This window comes from Notamacropus eugenii, chromosome 5 (genome assembly GCF_028372415.1).
Source record: "Notamacropus eugenii isolate mMacEug1 chromosome 5, mMacEug1.pri_v2, whole genome shotgun sequence".
In the NCBI taxonomy this organism is placed as follows: Eukaryota; Metazoa; Chordata; class Mammalia; order Diprotodontia; family Macropodidae; genus Notamacropus; species Notamacropus eugenii.
In genome coordinates this window covers 89,286,854-89,308,436 of record NC_092876.1, presented here as the reverse complement: position 1 = coordinate 89,308,436, position 21,583 = coordinate 89,286,854, and the positions used below count along the sequence as shown (strand labels likewise).

Here is a 21,583-nt window from a genome sequence, read left to right as displayed (position 1 = left end):
AGGGGTGGAGGAAGGACACAGTATCCCTGGAGCCAAGGAGATGATGAAGAGACTAAGGAGAGGGTTGGGGAGGGGGAGATGCCCTCACAGATAGGGCTGGAGGCCAAGGACCTGGCAAGCATCTCCATCCCTTTGGCACCCCCTCCTATTTTTCTCATCAATGCATCCCCTGTCTTCTCAGTCCTTAGGATCTGGTGCCTCTTTTTCAAGACAGCTTACCCATTCTTACCTTTAAGGAGACTGAACAAGCCCAGGATGGGTCCTGTGATACTAGAGGAGGTGAGATGAATGCTGGGGGTCACCATCCTCTCCTCACTTCACCCATCACCTTCACCCCCAACCCACTTTGGCTTCATCTTTGTCCTCCCATCCTCTGCCCTACCCTCCTCCCCGTGGGAAGCCCAGGCTGGTTATCTACATCTCCACCTGCTCCCAAGAGCAAACAGAGGGAGGGGAGAGGTGGTGGTGGCAGCACTGGCACTACCAGGTGCCAAAGGGAGCTAGGGACTCCTCTTTTACTGGTACTCTGCCCCTGGGAAATTTCCACTCATTGGAGTCCTTCCTAAGGTCAGAGTCCTTACTACATCTCAGCTCCCTGAAGTCTATCCGCTGATGAAGAGTATTTGAGTTACTGTAAAGGACTATTTGAGTTGGTGTCATTGCGCCCTGGTCTGTCATTGGGGGTGTTACTGTGGCTCTAATATTACTAGGACCAGAAGTGTGACTGGTTATGACGTTGGGGCCAAGGTATCACTGAGTCCAGAGGTGTCACTGAATAGGTTGTCACTGAGATTTCATTAGTGGCTGTTATTGAGTCAGATGTCTTTGGAGCAAAGCTATTATTGGGACTTGGGATGTCATTGTGTCTCTAGGGGTACTACTGGGGACAGCCAGGAGTTATAAGAGGGGTGTGCTGGGACACAGGATTCTAAGTGAATGGCTGTGAGCCTTCCCTGCTCCCAGTCCGCACCTCACACTTGCCCCCAAATGAAACACGACTCATTGGTGTCCCACTCTACATTTTGGTGCCCCATAGGTCAATACGGTAGCATAGCTGAAGTACAGTACAATTAAAACGTCAGATCTTGTCTCCTACCACCCTTCCTTGCCTCCCCCCGTCCCCCATCAGCAGTGGCAGCCTCAGCCCCGCGCCTGACTCCCTCCAGAAACTGGGGCTGGAGCAGCAGTATAGAGCACCTCCATCCCCCTACGCCCACCCCCAGGCCGAGCGGCCGCGCTGCAGAGAGGGGGGCGGGACCCCAGCTCTGCTTAGCTCTGGAGGAGAGGGGCGGGGCTCCCCAGGCCACCCCAGCCCCAGCACCAGCAGATCCCGCTGCGGAGGGAACGAGGCTGGGAGTCCCCTGGAAAGGGGGAGGAAGATTTTAGGGGTTTGGGGGAGCTGAGGCAGAAAGACACAGGGCATCGAATGACACTGGGAGAAAGCCAAGGGAAAAGATTTGCGGGGAGTCAAGGAGAGACCCAGGGGTAGAGAGACGGGAGGAGAGGCACACGCAAAGGGAGGGACGGAGAGACGCAAGGAGAGAGGGGGAGAAATCCGCGTGGGAGCGCAAGGTGCCGGCCGGAGGCAGAGGGCGGAGCGGACACACACCAGAGCCGGCCAGGTCAGGGGCACAGAAGCGACAGACGCGAGAGCAGGTGGAAGCGGTGGGAAACGGCCCCCTAGGTTCCCGGTCTTCCGAGGGTCTTGTCCCAGGCCCGCCTCTACCCTGGGGCCATGGAGCTGGAGCTGAATCGGAGCGTGCCAGAGCCAGAGTCCCAGTGCGGCCCGGGGCCCCTGTCCCCCAACAGCAGTGCTAACAGCGGTGCCAATAGTAGCTGCGGATCTCCCCGAGGAGGCTCTGGAGCCAGCAGGACGCCCCGAGGTAAGTGTTCCCCTTCTTTGATGCCTCTTGGCCCCATCTCTCTCCCATTCCCGTGTCCCCTTCATCTAGGACCCTTTCCCTCTGGGCCCCAACCCCCATTTCCCACCTCTCCTTTCTCCAGCTTTCTCTGCATGTCCCTTACCCCTGATGCCCCAGGGACCCTACCACAAGCTCCAGAATGCAAAGCCCAAGATCATGGAGGTGGGGTGAGGGGAGGAGCAGGGGTAGGATGGCAAGACTGTCAGAGAGCACTAGAGGAGTATTTGTGAGCCTAAAGGGGAGTTGCGCTGTTGATCAGGGGGCTAACCCCGTAAGGAGAATTCGTGATCTGCAAAGACTTAGAAGCTTTCTGCGTGTAGGGTCCAAATGGAGCGCGCACACACACACACACACACACACACACACACACACACACACACACACACACACACACACACACACACACACACACACACACACACACTAAATCTGTTGTTGAAGCTAAGAAGCTGCCAGAGCTGAGGAGGCACTAGAGGCTGAGAGGAGTGGATACCCCTGTTCACTGAACTCCAAATCTTTCGGACCCCCTCCCCCTGGAAACTGGGACCTTTCTCCCCAGGGTTTTCCTCAAAACATTTCTCTTGCTGGAAACTGACCCCACTCCCTGTCCCATGTCCTGTTCTTTCCCTTCCCCCAGCAGCCTGTCTCTACAAAAGCATGTCTGTCGCTCACCCCATCCCCATTCCAAGACTGCTCATTCCTCTCACATACACTCCTGTTACTCTGAGCTTAGTTCCCTCAAATATCTCATTCAAAATCCCTTCTTCCTCATCTCCCCTGGCTTCTTGGCCTCCCATGTCACTACCATTCTCTCCATCTCCCCACACAACCTTGTGGCATCCCTGCCACACCCCTTCATCCACCTCTGTATAGTTTTTGCCACCAGCTGATCCTCCTTGTGTTCTTGGCCTCTCTGCCCCTCCCCTTCAGAACCCCCTTCTACCTTCCACAGGCTCCTGGCCTCTTTGCTACCCCTGGTGCCTTTCACCTTCACTTCAATCACCATCCTTCATTTCCTGGAAGACCTGAGTCACCTTTTCCAAGGTGCCTTCCCAATTCGACTCCCCTTCATTCATACCCTTCATCTGGGAATCCTTCGGGGCTTATGGAAATTGAGCAATTAATTTGTCCTTGCTTGTTATTTTCTTATCTCTCTATCCAGAACATATAACTTTCCCAGGGCAGCTATATCTCTCACTGAATGGATGTTTGAATGAATGGTAAATAAAAAACCAAAAACAACTGAAAATCATAAAGTGCTACATATGTCATGTGATATAAATAAAAATAATATATTAGTTACTTAGACAGATGAAGATAGAGGAAAGATACAGAGATGGATAGAGGCATACTAGAAGCTTTCAATATTTTTTTTGGTCCAAGAATCACTTTGGTCAAAGATCCCCAGAGGAATTCCCCTTGTTCCCTTGGCATGTCCCCTAACCAGTACAATATGGTGGATTTGGAGTTTAGAGGAGACCTGAATCCTTCCTCTGACACCATCTAATATATGATCTTTGTCAAGAGATTTAGCTACTTTAGGCCTCAATTTCCTCATCTACATGATAAGGAGTTGAACTAGATGCCCTCAAAGGTCCCTTCTAGCTCTGAATCAATAACTAACCTAAAATGAGGGGGATAAAAGTCTAGAGTGCCCTCCTCAGAGGGTTGTCATGCAGGTTAAATGAGACTGTATTACAGCATTTTGCCAACCTTAAAGGTATTTCCAGTGATAGTACTAGTATGGGCTAATGGTCAGCCTTGGATCCAGAAAAACCCAGTTTAAAGTCCTGCTTCTGACAAAGACTAGCTGTGTGATCAGGAGGCCAGTAAGTCACTTCACCTCTTAGTAGCCCCAATTCTCACAACTATAAATTATAAACCAGGGAGTTTCCACATATAGGGATTCCTCCAATTAAAAGAAAAAAAATACCTCTGGAACAGAGAAACAGAGCTTATAAGACCTCATGAAAGGATGTCTTTATGTCATATCAGAAATAAATTAGTAATTCCTTCTTGGAACCAGAGTGTAGATAGGACCACCTATGAAATAATATAGAGACAGGAATATATGTGAGAGACATAGGAGTGTGTGTGAGAGACAGACTAACAGAAAGACAGAGTGTGCTTATGCATGAAAAAGACAGGTTCTGTGTGTGTGTGTGTATGTGTGTGTGTATGTGTATGAGAGAGAGAACTGAAGTATATATAAAGAAAAGGGAGAGAGGACTGAGCTACAGTATGTGTGTATGAGAGCATATGGGAAGGCTTCTGAGGTACAACAGTGTGTGAGAAACAAAGAGGAAAGGAAGACTGCATTTGTGTAAGAGAGGAAAGGGGGGATTCTAAGGGACTGAGGAGTATGCATTTGTGTGAGGGTGTGGAGTGGAGGAAGCTGGGAGATGGAGAGCTGTTAGTGCAAGAGAGTGAGGGAATGAGGTAGGTGACTGGAAAACAAACAGACTTAGAAATAAGACCCAGTAGCTGGACTCATATAATGAACAAAGGGAATGTCCCCTGCTCTGTGCTCATCATACTCAGTTCAGCCTGTGTATTTAAATTGGCTTTGGCCATCATCCTGGATGAAGACAGTTGAGGCTGAGAAGGGTCAAAGGATATAGCTTCTCCCTTCCCAGACTAAGCTCTGCCCCAGAGTCCCAAAGTTCACCAGTTGTATCTGGTGCTTTGATCAGCCTGTGCTCCTTCCCTTCAGTCCCATCTCCTTCTTTCCTTGTCCTTCTACTTTCCCTAATCTGCTTCTCCTCTCCAAAGGAAAGTTCTTTCCAACGTGGTCCCCATATCCACCCCTATGGCTGCTAGAGAGCACTGCACTGACATTGCAGCTGCTTCCTTTGCTGCAAAGATCTTAGCATCACAGATCCAAATCTGGGAGGGAACTCAAAAGCCACCTAGTTAACTCCCAGCCCCCTTTTTGTGGATAGGCCTAGCAAGGGCAAATGATTTGCACAAGGTCACATAGGAAGTAAGCCTTGGAGGAAGAGTTTAAAGCCCTTTTACTGCTGCACTGTCATTAACTTGCTCTGTGACCTTGAGCAAGTCATTGTATCTTTCAGGCCTTCATTTCTTCATTTGTACAATGAGGTGAGTTCCAAAGAGAGGTCAGTGTTTCAAAAAAAATGAAAAAAGAAAAGAAATTGGACACTTGGGGCTTGGAATATTTCATTACAAAAATCAATCACATTTCCATAGTTTTAAAGATTTACAAAGCACTTTCATCATAAGAAGTATATAAATAGGTCAAATATGATTACCACTATTTTTAAAAATGGCTAGGACAGATGACAGTAGAAAATAAAGGCCTTTTAGGCAGGAATTGCTTCACTTCCTGTGTGTACTGCCAGGATTTATCACAGAACCTGTGCTATCATAGACACTTGAAATATTCTTATTAATGGATTGATTGATGAGAAAAAGAAGAAAACTGTCTCCCACAGTAAGTGTTTTTACACTGAGGTGTAATAGAAGAAGCTTTAGACTTGAAGCTGAAGTTGTGACTGGATCTGTGGGAGGGCAGCTTAGCAGGAAAGAGCTGAAGCACTGGAATGCCAGGGCCTAGATTCAAATACTGCAGCTAATGCTCAGTATCCATACAACTGCAAACCAATTAACCTTGCTGGGCCTCAGTTTCCTTATTTGTGAAATGAGACAGTTGGACTAGATAACCTTTGAGATCTTTTCTAGCTCTTCATCTATGATCTATAGATGCTGTCAGTCCAAGTACTTACTGGTTGTGTGACTATGGGCAAAAGACTTTACTCTTGTGAATCTTAGTTTCCTCATCTGTCATATGTGGATGTGTCTTCATATAATACTTGCTCTTCTTATCTCACAGAATCTTGGAGTTGAAAGAGATTTCCCAAGGCATCTAGTCCAACCTGCACATGAATGGGAAATCCTTCTATGACTTCCTTAATGAGTAGAAAGCCAACCTTTCCACTTGAAGATCTCCATTGAAAGGAAATTCATTACCTCCCAAGCATCCCATTCTACTTTTGAAAAGCACTAATGGTTAGAAAATTTTTCCTTATATCAAACTGAAATTTGCTTCTCAGCAATTTCCACCCACTGATCATAATGTTAATCTCTGAAGCTAAGAATAATGAGTCTAATTTCTCTTCCAAGTGACAGCCCTTCAAGCACTTAACTATCATGTCTCCCCTGAGCTTTCTCTGCTCCAAGCTAAACATCCCCAGTTCTTTCAACTAATTGTTTAATGGCATGGACTCTAATCACCCTACCATTCTGATTAACTTCATTAGGACACTGATTCAGTGGTGTCAAACTCAAATAGAAATAAGAGCCACTAAACCATACATAAAGATACCCGTTGGGCACATCCTGACTTAGAAAACTACATATTAACATTATCTGTGTTTCATTACATTTTTATCTAGTTCATTAAATATTTCCCATTTACATTATAATCTGATTCAGACCACACTCAGGAGTGTTGTAGACCTGTAGGATGCACATTTGACAATTCTGTTCTAACTTATCAACATTCTTCCTAACATGTGGCACACAAAACTGAGAACAATACTCTAGATATGGTCTATCAATGAAGTACTATAGCCTACCTATTATGTCCCTTGTACTAGGTATTTTACTTCTCTGAATTCAGTCTCAGCTCACATTAGTTTTTTTGGCTACTGTGTTCCTCTGTTGACTAATATTGACCTTGGACTCCCCAGGATCACTTTCAGACAAACCAATATCTAATCATGCCTTTTCCAATCTTGTACTTAATTCAGCTGATTTTTTTTTTAACCCAAGAATAGAGCATTATATTTGTCCCTATCAGACTTCCTCTTGTTAGATTTGGCTCATCAATTGAGATCTTTTTAGATCCTTACTCTGTCATCTAATATGTTTATGTCATTTGTAAATCTGATAATCATTCTAACCTCTTTATCCATGTTTTATTGATAAATATATTGAACATCACAGAGACAAGAATATAATAGATTGTGCAATGGGTAGAATTCTGGCCCTATAGTTAGGAAGACCTGAGTTAAAATCCAGCCTCAGACACTTACTAGCTATATAACCCTGGGGCAGGTCACCTAAACTTGCCTCAGTTTCCTCAACTGTAAAATAGGGGTGATGACAATAGTGCCTGCCTCCTAAAGTTATTGTTGTGAGAATCAAATGAGATAATATTTATAAAACACTTAGTACACTCCTTGGCACATAGTAGGCATTTAATAGACACTTATTTTTCTTTTTAATGACCTCCTACCTTAACATAAACCCATTAATAATTACTTTTCAGGTCTCATTATTCAACAGATTCCTGAATCCACCTAACTATACTGTCATGTAACTCATATCTCCATCTTGTCAGAAATATAACATGAGAAACTTTGTCAAATGCTTTGCTTAAACCTAGGTATATTGTGCCTACAACAGTCTCCTGATCTCCTAGTAAAAAAAAAAGAAAAAGGAAATGCTTTTAGTGTGGCATGTCTTGCTCTTAATAAAGCCTTGCTTCTTTCTCTGAACACTTTGAAATCTGTTCTTTCATAATTTCAGGTGCATTTTAAGCAATAGGTGGAGTGGCCACTTGTTCCAGAGAGTCCTGTCATCTTTATTCAAGCGACTACTTCCTCCTTATGGGTCAGAATTAGACTCAAAACAATGGTTTTCCCTCATCCCTTCCTCACCGAGTTGCAGAATGATTTTTCCCATTAAGGCAAATCAAGCATTTATCAACCATTCTGCCATGGTAGAGAAAGCACTGCAACAAATATTACAATAAAGTCTTCCTATCACTACAATACTATGCTACCATCCCAGGTTTGTGACCTGCTTTCCAAGCATTTTATTTATTTCCTCCTCCTCCTGTCCAGATGGTCTGTGGAATGCTCACAGCAATGTGACTTCTATCTTCCCTTTTACTGATTTTCACCCAAATGCTCTCCTTTTCATATTCTTTCCAAGTCCTAGATTTCTTCATTTGAATATGTCCTCTTAATATATAATCCTGTTATGCCACCTCTTTGATCAGTTCTATTAATTTTGAATGTGATATATACCCTGCCATAGCTAAAGTCCAGCCAACAGTCCCATCCTAATCAATTTTCAGTGATAGCCACCAGGTCAGATTTGCCTCCTTGCATTAGAATTTTTCAATCACCCTCAGGACATATATATCTCCTATATTTTGTGAATTTGTATATAGACATCTAAGGCCATGAGTTTTATTGCTGAACCTTTTCTTGGATATTGTCTCCTCTGAATTATTGATCCTTTCTATTGATATGTGTTTTCCCATTTCGCACCTACCTCTCTCTGTGGTATGTTGTTTGGTAAGGATGTGTGTGTGTGTGCGTGTGTGTGTGTGTGTGTGTGTTTTCTCCCTCCTTTTCAATTTAAAGCCATCTTGATTAGATTGACAAGACTAGGCAAATATACTTTGAGCAGTCCTCATTAGGTGTACTTTATCTCTGACCCAGAGACTATCATTCCTATATTTTCTGCTGTAGTCCATAAATCCAAATCTACCAAGGGTATTGTTAAGAAAATGTTTTATAAACCTTTTTAAAGTACTAAGGAAATAAGAGCTATTATTATTTTGACATGTCATTTCATATTCATATTGTACAGGGTAAAATACTATAAATATTTACATTCTTTTATGGTACCTCATTCATTTTTCAGGAAACTAGTTGGGGTCCTGAGAAACAATTTTGGAAATACTGGTTGAGATATTCTCCAAGGCAGGGGTTCTTAACCTGGTATGCAAGGACCCCAAGAGATCCACGGATAGATTTTAGGGGATCTGAGAACTTGGAACTTTTAGTGTTTTGATATAATTGGTTTCCCTTGTAATCACATGTATTTTATTTTATGCACTTAAAAACATTATTCTGAGAAAGGGTCAGTAGGCTTTGCTAGGATCACTAAACTGCCAGAGGGGACCATGATACAAAAAGGTCAAGAACTTCCTCCTCTAAAGCTTCTTCCAGGTCTGACATTTTAATTCAATAAACATTTATTAAACATTTACTATGTGCTCATTGCTATGGACACAGTGAGATTGCAGCCCCTGCTCTCAAGAAACTTAAAATCAAATGTAATTTTATCCTCCCCCTATCTCTGACTCTAGAAAATCCTGTCAGCACACTATTCCCCCCTCTCTCAGGCCTTTCCATAGGCCCTATGCTCTCCTTCGTGCAATCTGACTACCCTGTTTGCTCTTCAGCTTTTCTGGCTGAATGAATGAATGAAGTGCTCCTGGAGTATGGCTGCTGCTGCTTCAGGATTTGCTGAACTGTCCTCCAGAGCCCCTTCTTGACTTGGTCCAGGCAAGGATCTGTCAACCTCATCCCTCTTCTTTTTCTCACTTTTACAACTTTCTCAATCTCCAGAGCATCCTCCATACATGGTTTGTGGGGCTGAGTGTAGGAGGTAGGGAATGAGGAAAGGACCACTGCCCCTGTCCATACCTTCCAGCAGCCAGATATTGCTTCACTGTCCTTCTAAACCTTTCTACAGCTTGTTACAGAGAACCATCCCAAATTGTGGATCCTTTCATTCCTTAGCTCCCTAATTCTAAGTTTTCCAGGGTGTCCCCACCTCAATGAACTTTCCTTTGTCTCTCCTGGCTCCTCTTTCTCTACCTGCCAAGGTGATTGGTCTCAAGGTTCTGTATTCAGCCTTCTCCTTTCCGTCCTCCAGAATCTCATCCATGCAAGTATCTTCTATGTGTGAGTGACTCCAATATCTTAGGAGTTTTCCCCTCTTTTCACCACCACTTACTGAGTGTTCTCTTCCATTCACATTTTTCTTCTTTGTTACCTTCATTTCTTTTCCTACTCCCGTAATTCTTTCTTCACCCCACCCTACAACTTCCTTATTATTCCCTCCTCACTCTTCCACTTTTCTCCTATCCTTGTCTCTCTCTTCACTTTTCCTTTCCCTCCTATCTTTGCACCAATTTTCCCCTCTTTTTTCCGACACCTGTCTTCACTGCTCAGCCTTTCTTCTCTCCCTCGCCCTATTTGTGGGTAAAGACAGTCAACCAACATTTATTAAGCACCTACTATGTGCCAGGCACTATTCTAAGTATTGGAGCAGAGCTGACTCACTGCAGAGTGTTACATAGAACCAAGATGCCCTGAATAGGCATGGGTTTTCCCATCCCAAGAAGGAATAGAAAAGCATAGATAGATTTAATGGAGGGGTAAGCGTGCTGACATATGATGAAGGAAGAAGGTAAGGGGTGGATATTGCCCAAGAATCCTTCATGTGATGGCAGAATGCCAGCCCTGGGTCACCTACCACCTACATTCTTAGATCCCTTAAAGCCATAACAAACCAGTCTCACTAAACATCTTGACTGAGCAACATCATAATTTGTACTAAGTTTTACAATCCCCTCACTCATTTCCTAGGAATTCTCCATAGCTTTTCTTAGATGATCTCTGACTATGCTCCCAGCTGCCCATCAACACACTATTCAATTATCTCTTCATTCATGGACCCATCCACAAATCCATCCACTCATCTATTTTTCCCTTCATTCATTCAGTTAATAAGCTTTCTTCATTGACCTCCACGTATGCTAACTTCTTGTTCCTCTCAGCCCTTGCATTGTGGATGAACATCAGCATAGGTACTCAATCCTGCAACAACACCCTCCACAAATAGCATTAGCTCCTTTGATGTCTGAGGAGTGAAACATGAGCCTACCTTTGGACAGTCCCTAGTCTGGGGGCAGAAAGAGTCCCCAAAGAGACCTACACTTAGAGAAAACTGTTTGACTGGGATAGTATGTGACTTAAGAGAAGCGTATGGACAGAAAGATTGTCCAGACTTGCACCTCAAAGTGTGCAGATTCAAAACCCACACTCATACCTGTAGATTAAAGAGGAGGGGAAACCAGGTAACAATTCCAAGGAAAGTATAATATTTGTATGGTCATTCCTTTGGAATGGGCCCATTTCTACAGTCTACCCAATGAGCTGCTACTAGTTTTAAGTGGGTTTCCTATGCTTCCTAGCATTAAGCCAGTCATTTTGGCTTATCCTGTACTCAGTTGAAAGGTAGCAAGGCTAGAATGCAAAATCTGCATTTTTTTTTCTAATTAAAAATTATTTACTTAAACTGTTTAAGCAGCTAGGTAGCCCAATGGATAGAGCACTGGGCTTGGAATCAGAAGGACTTATCTTCATGAGTTAAAATCCAGCCTCAGACACTTATTAGCTATGTGATTCTAGGCAAGTCACTTAACCTTGTTTACCTCAGTTTCCTCATCTGCAAAATGAGAGAGAGAAGGAAATGACAAACCACTCCAGTGTGTCAGCCAAAAAAACCCCAAATAGGGTCAACGAAGAGTCAGACATGACTGAACAACAACAACAATTACTTAAATTTACAGAATGAATAATTTACTAATCTCTAATGGCTAAATATAAGTCAAGGGCTAAAATTCAAAGCAAGACCAACAAAATTCCAATACCTAGCTATAATTTTCAGTACCATTTTCTTCCCAACACTCAAATGTAAACAAATTTCCTTCATTCAACAAACGTTTTTTAAAGTAGGGGTCTGTTTTAGTGCAGGGCTATCTGCTAGATACTGGAAGAGATAAGATCAAGTAAAGGTGGTCACTGCCCTCAGATATCATTAATAGGGGAAACAAAATAAAAATTAATAATTATAAGACAAATTATTGAATGGAAAGAGCATGGACTTTGAGTGAGAATTCTTCTCCATGATACTTTCTACCTTTGTGATCATGGAAAAATTCATGTGCTTCATTTTCCTCAACTATAAAATTAGGAATTCAATCCTAGGACTCAGGAGTGGGGAACCTGCAGCCTCGAGGCCACATGTTGCCCATTCCCTGAACTAAGTGATCTCAAGGTCCTCTTTGAATTTTAAGTCCTGTTCTCTATGTGCAGAATATGAGTGTATAAGAGAGTATGAACCACTGTGAGGTAAGGTGACATCATCTTTAGTGCCTCTGGTGGAGAAAAAGCCATATTCCTAGCTCTAGTTAGTTCTTCACACACCCCAATAGACTTTCTTCCAGCCATTAACTAACTACCTCTTTGCAACTCACAGGGGTGATAATTTGCCTTCTCACCTCTGCTCTTTAGCTCTGGAAGTGAGACCTGTGCCTCCCTGCACATTTCTTCCCAAGGGGAGAAAGCTTTTTTATCTCTGTCTCACTCTGTTGGAGGTCATGGTTTCCAAACATTCCCTTCTAGCTTGGGGTTCTACAAATAGCAGGTTTAAGGGGGAAAAAGCTGCAACAGGGTCACTACTCCCTGCCAGTCATAACAATTTCTTTCATGGTTAGGCTTTTGATTCTCTCAAATAAGACCTTACCTCTGAAGCAGTGAGGTAGTACACTGGAGAGAGTACTGGAGCTGGAATCTAGAGAAACCTGGTTTCAAATCCTACCTCATTTACCTAGCTGTGTAACCCTAGGCAATTCATTTAATTTCTTTTCCTCAGCTGTAAAACGGGAATGATTACAGCCTCTACCCCTTAGAGAGGTTGTAATGATCAAAGGCAATGACATATGTAAAGTCCTTTGCAAACTTTAAGCTCTATAGAAATGGTATTATTATTATGTATCTAATATCCCTGGAAAGGTGTCTCTTTGCTAAGCTTCATCTACAGCCACAGTCACTTCTTAACCATGCCACCCTCCCACACCTCACATTTCTTTGCAGAATGTTTTAATTCTCAGCTGAATCGAACAAGACTTCAGAAGAGGTACATGGGAATTTCCTCAAAATGAAGAGGGTTGGAGCGGGGCCCTAGAGCTGGTGGGAAGGGCTCCTGGGCTGGGGATATCTGATGGAGACACCTCAGGCTCAGCAGGTCCTGACCAGCCTCTGTTTCCGTCTTTCCTGGGCCCCAGAGCTGGAGTTGGCCGTGAGGGTGACCCTGTATGTCGTGATCTTCCTGCTGAGCGTGGGAGGGAACGTGCTGATAATCACGGTGCTGGGACTAAGCCGTCGCCTGCGCACGGTCACCAATGCCTTCCTGCTCTCGCTGGCTGTCAGCGACCTCCTCCTGGCTGTGGCCTGTATGCCCTTCACCCTCCTGCCCAACCTCATGGGCACCTTCGTCTTCGGCACTGTAGTCTGCAAGGCTGTCACCTACCTCATGGGTGAGCCCCGGGCCCGCGTGCGTCACCTGTCTTCGGGAGAGGAGAGGGATGTGTAGGAGGGGATGGAGTTGGGTATGGAGGAACTTGGGGGTTCGCCATGTTAGGGCCCTCCCTGGGATGGGGGGCTGGGGTGCAGGAAGAGTTGGGGTCATAGCAAGTCCTCCTTGGCATCAGTTGGCATGGTGATCACGTGTCTCTCGCCCATCTCTTTTCCCCCCAGGAGTGTCTGTGAGCGTGTCCACCCTAAGCCTGGTGGCCATCGCCCTGGAGCGCTACAGCGCCATCTGCCGGCCGTTGCAGGCACGCGTGTGGCAGACGCGCTCCCACGCGGTGCGGGTCATCGTGGCCACGTGGCTGCTGTCAGGGCTGCTCATGCTACCCTATCCCGTGTACTCCGTTGTGCAGCCGGTGGGCGCCCGCGCGCTGCAGTGCACGCACAGCTGGCCCAGCAATCGAGCGCGCCAGGCATGGTAAGCCTCACACCTGTGGGAATAGCTCTCCCCTGAGAGACGCCCCTGCCCCTGCCCTGCTCCCACAGTACTCTTCCTCTGTGGGCCCTGAAGGCCGGAGCATGCCCCTTTCCCGGTGCCTGAAACATATCCTGGCAGACCCCTCCTCCTTAGACCTCTGATCCACCCAGCCCCTTGTGCCGCTCTCGAGGCTGCCTGATTACCTGCCCGGGAGAACTCCGCTCCCGGCCGGCCGCAGAGGCAATCATTGCCCCGCCACTCCCCGTCCTCCTTCCCCCTGGAGTGCGGATCACAGCAGGTGGATAAATTGCAAGTTGTGGGCCTCGCCGAAGGTGTGGTCAAGGATCCTCAGCTCCCCAAGTTCTAGTCCCCAGGCGGTTTCCTAACTCGTCAGTAACTCCCTTGGTGTGGGTCCCAGGTGCTGGAGGCAGGTGTCCCTGAGCTGTTACGTGATTGGTTATGGTTGGGGGAGGGCGGGGTGAGGATGCTACGGTAAACTGGCGTCCCTGCGTGCTTTGAGGGGCGGTGGAGCGGGAGGGGCCCAGCAAGGTCCGCTGCACTTGGAGAGGAGGATCTTATGGCCTGGCCCCTCCCCCGCTCCACAGGTCGGTGCTGCTGCTGCTGTTCCTGTTTTTTGTGCCTGGCGTGGTCATGGCGGTGGCTTACGGTCTTATCTCCCGTGAGCTCTACTTGGGGATCCGCTTCGAGAGCCAGAGCCAGAGGCACGGGCCTGGGCAGCAGGGCCACGGCGACGACCGCAGACACAGTGGTTTACCTGGTGGGCCGAGCCCAGGTCAGCGGGAGGGTGCTGCTGGGGAGAGGGAAGGTGGCTTTGGGTGACTATCAGGTTAGAACTAGGGCTCAAGAGGAATCACTGGATCACAGATAGAGAGCTGAAAGGGATAGTAGAGGTCATTCAGTGACATTTTATAGATGGAGAAACCAAAGCTCAGAGATGCAAGTGCCCAGGTCACTGGTAGTGAGTGGCTGACCTGAGACACGAGCCCAGGTCCTCTGGCTCCAGATCCAGAGCTCTTTCCACTCACACCTCCAAGTCCTTAGAAATCATTTCATTCACAAATGAAAAAACTGAAGCAATATGTAAGTGACTTGCCCAAGGTCACACAGGTAGTAAGTCTCAGAGCCAGATTCACGGAAGAACTCTTCTTATTTCCAGTACAGCACAGAGCGACTCAGAGGTCATAATTAGGTTAGGGGTCACAAGAAGAGCAAAGTCAGAGGACAGTTAAATAGCAGGAGCGCCAAGGTGCTTGGAGCTGGAGACCAGGTGGCTAGGTGGGGTTTTGGAGTCCGTATATTACCCCTAATTTCAATCCTTCTTCCTCTGCTTAGCACTCTCCAACGGGCCAAGTACAGGGGCATCTGCAGGCCAGGAGGGTGATGGCTGCTATGTGAATCTTCTCTCAGAACAATCTGGAATGGAACTCTCAGCAATGACCCCCACTGCCTCTAGAAGGGACACCCGAGGCCCTGGACCTAGTGTGAGCTCCTGGCCAGCTCAGGCTCAGGCTCAGCTGCAGGCCAAGAAGCGGGTAGTACGGATGCTGCTGGTGATTGTGGGGCTCTTTTTCCTGTGCTGGCTGCCCTTGTACAGTGCCAACACGTGGCGTGCCTTTGACAGGGAAGGTGCTCACCGTGCTCTCTCAGGAGCCCCTATCTCTTTTATCCATCTGCTCAGCTATGTCTCTGCCTGTGTCAATCCACTTGTCTACTGCTTCATGCATCGGCGTTTCCGTCAGGCTTGCATGGCTACTTGTGCTAGATGCCGACCCCACCCACCCCGTGCCCGAGTTGCTCGAGCTGGACCCCGGCTAGGTGATGATCATGAACTTGACCATCCTACTACCTCTCTGTCTCGTCTCAGCTATACAACTATCAGCACACTGGGTCCTGGTTGAGGGCATCCCAAGACATGCAGTCCATGTGTTGTTTAGGAAGACATAGTATGAACCCAGAGATACACTGCCCCTCTTGCCTTGGGGAACAAGGGTCCCTTCTGCCTTGGGGAAAATGGATATCCTACCATAGGGAGCCTAATTCCCCCCACTCCAGCCCCAGGGTGATACAGGCACCACTCCACTAGGGACTATAGAAAGTCCTCATCTGGCACTGAACCCAAACTGTAAACTGTCACTGGGCACACAGGAATAACAGTCTTGACATGGATATACTTCTAGAAATCACAAACCCCAAGATAAGAAAAACCTTCCTGGACAAGGGTGACAGCACCTACCATGACATAGTCCTACCTGGGGAGGGTCTAAGGGTAGCACAGGTGACCCTTGATCTACGGGAAACTCCTCAGGGACAGGGAAGCTCCCAGTCAGCACTGATACTGGGGTGCACAAGGCAGACCCAGTACCCACCCAGGAATGTGCCTGCAGTTTGCACTGAGCATCTTGGCCCTGAATTTAGGCCCTACATCTGTTAGACCACAAGTCACTAACCTCTAGCTTCCATTTATTTCAGAGTCCAAAAAGACACATAAGACACATGGATGTCAAGGAAGCTGTAAGAATAAAAATAGCCTGTTCCTGACAGAAATGTCCTTTTGGGGTCAGCAGCTACAGGAAGGCTCATGCCTAGAATGCAGGGAGAACTCAGCCCTAAATCAAGTCCTTGGGGAAAAGGGGCTCAGGAGGGCAGGGATCCACCCCAGACCTCTCTCCTATCCCCCGTCTGTAGAATTCCATGCACTCTAGTCACCTTCCATGGTGCATACCTGTTACCTCTAACTCTATACACCCAATCACTGTACACATCCCTTATCCACATGATAGCCCTGCAAGCACTTGAATACAGTGAGCCTGTGCCTACCCTCACCCTCTCCCAAGCCTTTTGCAGGCTAAACATCCCCAGTCCTTTGATACTAATAATGAGCTGTCGTGTGTGGCACTTTAAGGTTGACAAAGTGCATCTGTTACCTTTACTTGTTCTTTCATCTAGTCCTTGAATGGTATGGTCTCTAGTCCTCTCAGTACCCTGATGACCCTCTTCTGGACATAATCTAGTTTGCCAGTGCCCTTAAAAATCATGTGCCTACAACTCAGCATAATACCCCAGATGTGGTCTGAGAGAGGCACAGTCCACCAGCTGGACTGTGATATCCCTTGCTTTGGACTTTTGCCCATTAAGAAGATGTTAGCTTTTTTTGGCTGTCTCTTGCAAACATGACTGGCATTCCTTTTTTCCCAGTAAATCATTGTTATTGCTTAAAACCTTCCATGGCTTAGCCAAAGGGAGATGGTGGTGGCAGCTTGAGCTGCCAGGCGACTAGGCTGCCAAGATCAAATTTAACTGAGGGCCAAGGTTGTATATTCTGAGCAGACTTCATGGTGTGCCATGGCAGGCTCATCTGGGGTCCGAGGCCGCTCTCCCCATGGTGTCCATGGTGAGGTATCTTTACCTCTACACCCTGGGAACCAAAAGCAGAGAGAGATGCCTCCAATAGCAGATCCATGTGGGAAAGCAGAAGAAAATTAGATTGGAAAAGTATGGTCTGGCCAGAGTGTGAAGGAACTCAGATACTAGGCAAAGGGGTCTGAGCTTATGGCCATATCATAATTTAGAGTTTACAGGGTACTTAAAAGGTATGTGAGGTATGTGCTGCAGGTTTGGGCTCAAAATTAATTAAAAAGCCTTTATTAAGTGTTTACTATGTTCCAGCTTCTGTGCTCAGAGACAGACTGATTTGCCTGAGGTCATGCATCTCATTGCTGTTAGAAACTGGAATCCAACATGGTCTGACTCCAAGTCTAGGCTTTCTGGTCTTGGGATCAAGGGACAGGTAGGGCCTGGGTAGGGGAAGGGGAAAAGGACAGCACAGATTCCAAGGCTGGTCAGTGCTCCAGCTGTTGGGGAGTGAAGAAAGCTTTCTACAGAGATCTATATTAGTGAAGAAAAGGGAGAGGATGCTGGCATGCTGGTTTCTGGAAGCCAGGCTTACCCTGTAGTCAGACTCATGGAGGTAACTTGGTGCAAGGGGAAGGGCCCTGAACTTGTGAGACAGGGGTTCTGGGTTTAGGTTCTAACTTAGCCACCAGCTCCTTGTATAACCTTACACAGATCTCTCCTCTGGGACTTGGCTTTCCCATCTCTAAAATGAGGGGGTTGGACTAGATGTTCACCAGCTAAGGCTTTATAGCTTTGACAACCTCTTGTTGTATTATGAATCATGCCCATGGGTGGCATTCTCTCAGGAGGCAGAGGAAAAAAGACCAAGGGGATGGGGAAGAATGGGAGGAAAGAATAATTAGGGAAAGGGTGCAGATGTGGCGGAGCAAAGCAAGTGAGAGAGGATGAGATGGAAATAGGTATGAATAAGGGTGAAGAGGAGTCGGAATGAGGACTAGTGGGGTAGGAAGATTGAGGAAGGGGTGGGAATAAAGCTGGAAGACAGTGAAAGTGGGAAGATTAGGAAAAATGAGGAGAGGATGGGAGTAGAAATATGGGACTGTGGAGAATGGAAAAAAGTAAAAGTCCTAGACTTTGAGCTAAGAAAGGGACTTTGGAGGCCAGAGTTCAACCCTTTCCTTTTATAGATGAGGAAACAAGAGGCCCAGAAAGGGCAACTGACTTGTCACTTGTTACACAGGTGGCAATTGTCTAAAGTAGGTTTTGAACCCAGGTCTTGCATACATGTCCAGTACTATAACCACTATACCGTGCTGGGTAAGGCGGGAAAATGAAGGTAGCAAGCAAGAAAAATGGGAAGGATTGAATAGAAAGTGATATCAGAGTAAGGAGGTAGATAAAAAAAAAACTATATGTCCATCCACTGGAGCCACCGAGGACATTTGGTCAGGGAAGATCCTGTTCTTGGGGAGAGAAGGTTTTCAGAAGGTGCAAATCTAGTTTCCAGTAAATGGCTTGGATTTATTTTTTCTGATCCAAAGGAAGGAAGGTTATCATTGCATAGCAAATTACATATAAGGATCTTCCAGCTGCTGTTTTAACAGTAGTGCTTTGGGATAGCCGAAGTAATGATATCACTGGAACAGAAGATTTTATAGTTGAAAGAAAGCATTTTTTTTTACAATGAAGAAATTGAGGGTCAGAGAATAGAACTGACTTGTTCAAGACAGTAAAGGTCAGAGGCAGAATCTGAACCCACTCTTGATTTTACTTTTGGTGCCCTTTCCACTAAGCATTTCCTCCTGCCTATCCAGGACATGATTAAATCTCTTTTTAATAAGGTCCACAACACCTCTGGGACTCATCTGAGAGATGAAGCTGGAGCACCACGAGAGAAAACTGCCCTAAGGAATAGACAAATTCCTACCACCCTATCATGAAAAACTTGACATCATAGACTTAGTGCTAGAAAGGATCATCATGGAGGTTATCCAAACCAACCCACTTCATTTTACAGATGAGGCATCTCATGCCTAGAGATGTTAGTTGACTTGCAAGGTATCACACAGCTAGTAAGTGTCAGAGGCAGGATTCTAACTCTCATCTTTCCTAACTCAGTTCAGCATCACTTTACTGTATTACAAAAGAGACTTCCTTTATATCTTTTCTGCTCAAATAATTGTGTCCTTTCCCCACCTAGCCTTTGTTCCCTTAATAACTGTGGGTGGGTTTCTACCTTTCTCCAGGCTGAGTTCCTTTTACAAGTAAACCATGTTCTCTATCAAAGTTTCTTACAGTTGTAACTAGGGAAACAGTACATGAACATCAGAGAACAGTATAAGAGGCACAAGTCCATACACTGTAGGCACTTGATGAGTGTTTGTTGGATGAGTATATGATTACATACCAAAACATGTAAGGAAGTAGTATGTAAGCAAGTAGCAGGTAAATAGCATGTAAGGGAGGAGTCATGTGGGAAGAAATGTTAAGGTATTTTCCTGGAGAAGGCAGACTGAACCTGCTTGGATTTGGATACATGATATAGACAGGTGAAAGATGGAGAAGACAGGAATGGGCAAAGGATTCATTTTATGTTTCAAAGGTAGTGAGCAGATCAAAGTAGGATCATAGAATCACAGATTTAGAATTGGAAGGGACCCCAGAAGTCTTCTAGGCCAGCTCCTGGAGCTGGGAGCCTGCCCGAATCCCTGGCTAGCATCATTGAAACTCTTATCCTCAAACCTGGTTTCATGCCCACTGACAAGGAACTCCTGTTCTTTCATCTGGTCATTTTGTCCATCTTTTCTCCAGGCCAAGGACATTTCTTCACTTTAATGGCAGATGGCTGCCCAGGCAGAAATATCTTGGTGAGGCCAAATGGTAGATGACCACAGCAAGCCTTCCATGCATGTTGACACCACTCTATTTAGCTTTAGTACCATGTTCCATGCCAAATCATTTATTCATCCAATTCTTTGTGGAGAAACCACTTAGATGGATTCACCCCAGCTTAGCACAGCACCTGGCACATAGTAAGCAAATAATCAATGCTTGTTGACTTTCTTCCTCCAGCTGGAACACAACTCACACTGTCATTAATACTTCTACTGGGAGAAAAACAAATGACAGCAGCTATTGAAAGCACTTAGAGCATTTTTCTGGCTCTGACAGAAGGGCAGGAGTCTGATTCTCCCTTCTCCCTTTTCAGCCCTACCAGCTAGTCATTGGCAGTGATGTTGGGAACACACTATTGGGTACCAGAAAGGATCAATGGCACCACATCCATCACCTACCTCTACAGGACATTATGTTCTCCTCTGACAGTATTTTATTCTTCCTTTGTATTTACTTTGTACATATCTCGTGTTTACTTATCTGTGTGTGTTGTATCCTTTCCCACCCCTGCCCACACATAGCATGTAAGCTCTTTGAGGGTGGGGGCTTTTGTTTTATCATTGTCTTTCCAGATCCTAACAGAGTGCCTTGCACATATTAGGTAAATAAGATAATAAAAAAATAATAATAAATAAATGCTGACTGAATTTCTCTTCTACCTTGTGACACTTCATGTTCAAGTGAAAAGAGCATTACACTTGGTGTCACCAAACCTGAGTTCCATTCCTGCATCTGACACTGTTGTGACCTAGGGCCAATCACTTGACTTGTCTGAGCCTCAGTTGCTGTTATCTATCAAAAGAAGGGGTTAGTTTAGAATGATGTCTCTGCATTAGAACTCTTGGAGGGTTACAATTATGTTTTAGTCTCTTTCATCCCTAGTGGCTGGCACATAGTAAGCACTTAATAAATGCTTGTTGACTGACTGGAAGACTATAAGGTTTTTTCCAGCTTTAAATCTATAATCCTTTTTCCCCTGCCCCTTCCCAGCTATCCTGGATAGTTAGTGGCTCTTCACTTTGATCATGAAAAATGTTCTCATCCCCTTTTGATTGAGTTTTTAGATATTTTTCTTGGTTTTCTAGGTGATATTTTCCCCTTTGGTGTCATATTTCTAGGCAGCTCATAACCTTACAGTCACAAAAATGCATTTTATGGTTGCATCAGATGAGGAAAAGTTAACAAATTCATGAATCAGAGTTTGGGTTATACCATTTCCCTTATGAAAGATAGATAGGTATGTTACATTAAACTTTGTAAACAAAATTCCCTCTGGTGCTCTGCATGTAGTAAACCCTCAATAAAACATTTGTTGTCTTGAATTATCACTACACAGAAGTGTTGGCTGAGACTTAGTCTTTGGTATGAGAAATTTTGGAGACATGGCAGAGAACACAACAATCCCTTATTAAGTTCCTACTATGTGCCACACAATCCTGTAAGTGCTTTACAAATATGATTCATCTGATCCTCACAACAACTATGAGAGGCAGGTGCTATTATCATCATTTTACAGTTAACGAACTTGAGGGAGACAGAGGCTATGTAACTTGCCCAGGGTCACACAGCTAATACATTTTTCAGACTGGTTTTGAACTCAAGTCTTCCTGACTCCAGGCTCCAGTGTTCTATCCATTATATACCACCTACCTGTCTCATATTGAAATTTTCAATTAATTAATATTTTTTCATTCTATCCACAAGCTACCAACATCTCTCTTTAATTATAGGCAATGATTTAACCAATAAAGGATATCTTACTCAGATGT

At 45.4% G+C, this 21,583-nt stretch overlaps 1 protein-coding gene and 1 long non-coding RNA gene across 2 annotated transcripts; one reads left to right on the top strand and one right to left on the bottom strand.

Annotated features, from left to right (window-relative positions):
- The first annotated feature begins 597 nt into the window (after positions 1–597).
- Positions 598–20,461, top strand: CCKBR (cholecystokinin B receptor). Its single transcript, XM_072610149.1, has 5 exons — positions 598–1,883; positions 12,823–13,074; positions 13,295–13,544; positions 14,150–14,337; positions 14,898–20,461. The coding sequence occupies exons 1-5, from the start codon at positions 1,736–1,738 to the stop codon at positions 15,461–15,463; spliced, it is 1,404 nt and encodes a 467-aa protein (XP_072466250.1). The 5' UTR covers positions 598–1,735; the 3' UTR covers positions 15,464–20,461.
- On the bottom strand, positions 11,247–14,104 carry LOC140504815 (uncharacterized). Its single transcript, XR_011967250.1, has 2 exons — positions 13,748–14,104; positions 11,247–13,104 (listed from the first exon to the last, which is right to left on the bottom strand). It is a non-coding gene; the product is annotated as an uncharacterized lncRNA (long non-coding RNA).
- Positions 20,462–21,583: the final 1,122 nt, after the last annotated feature.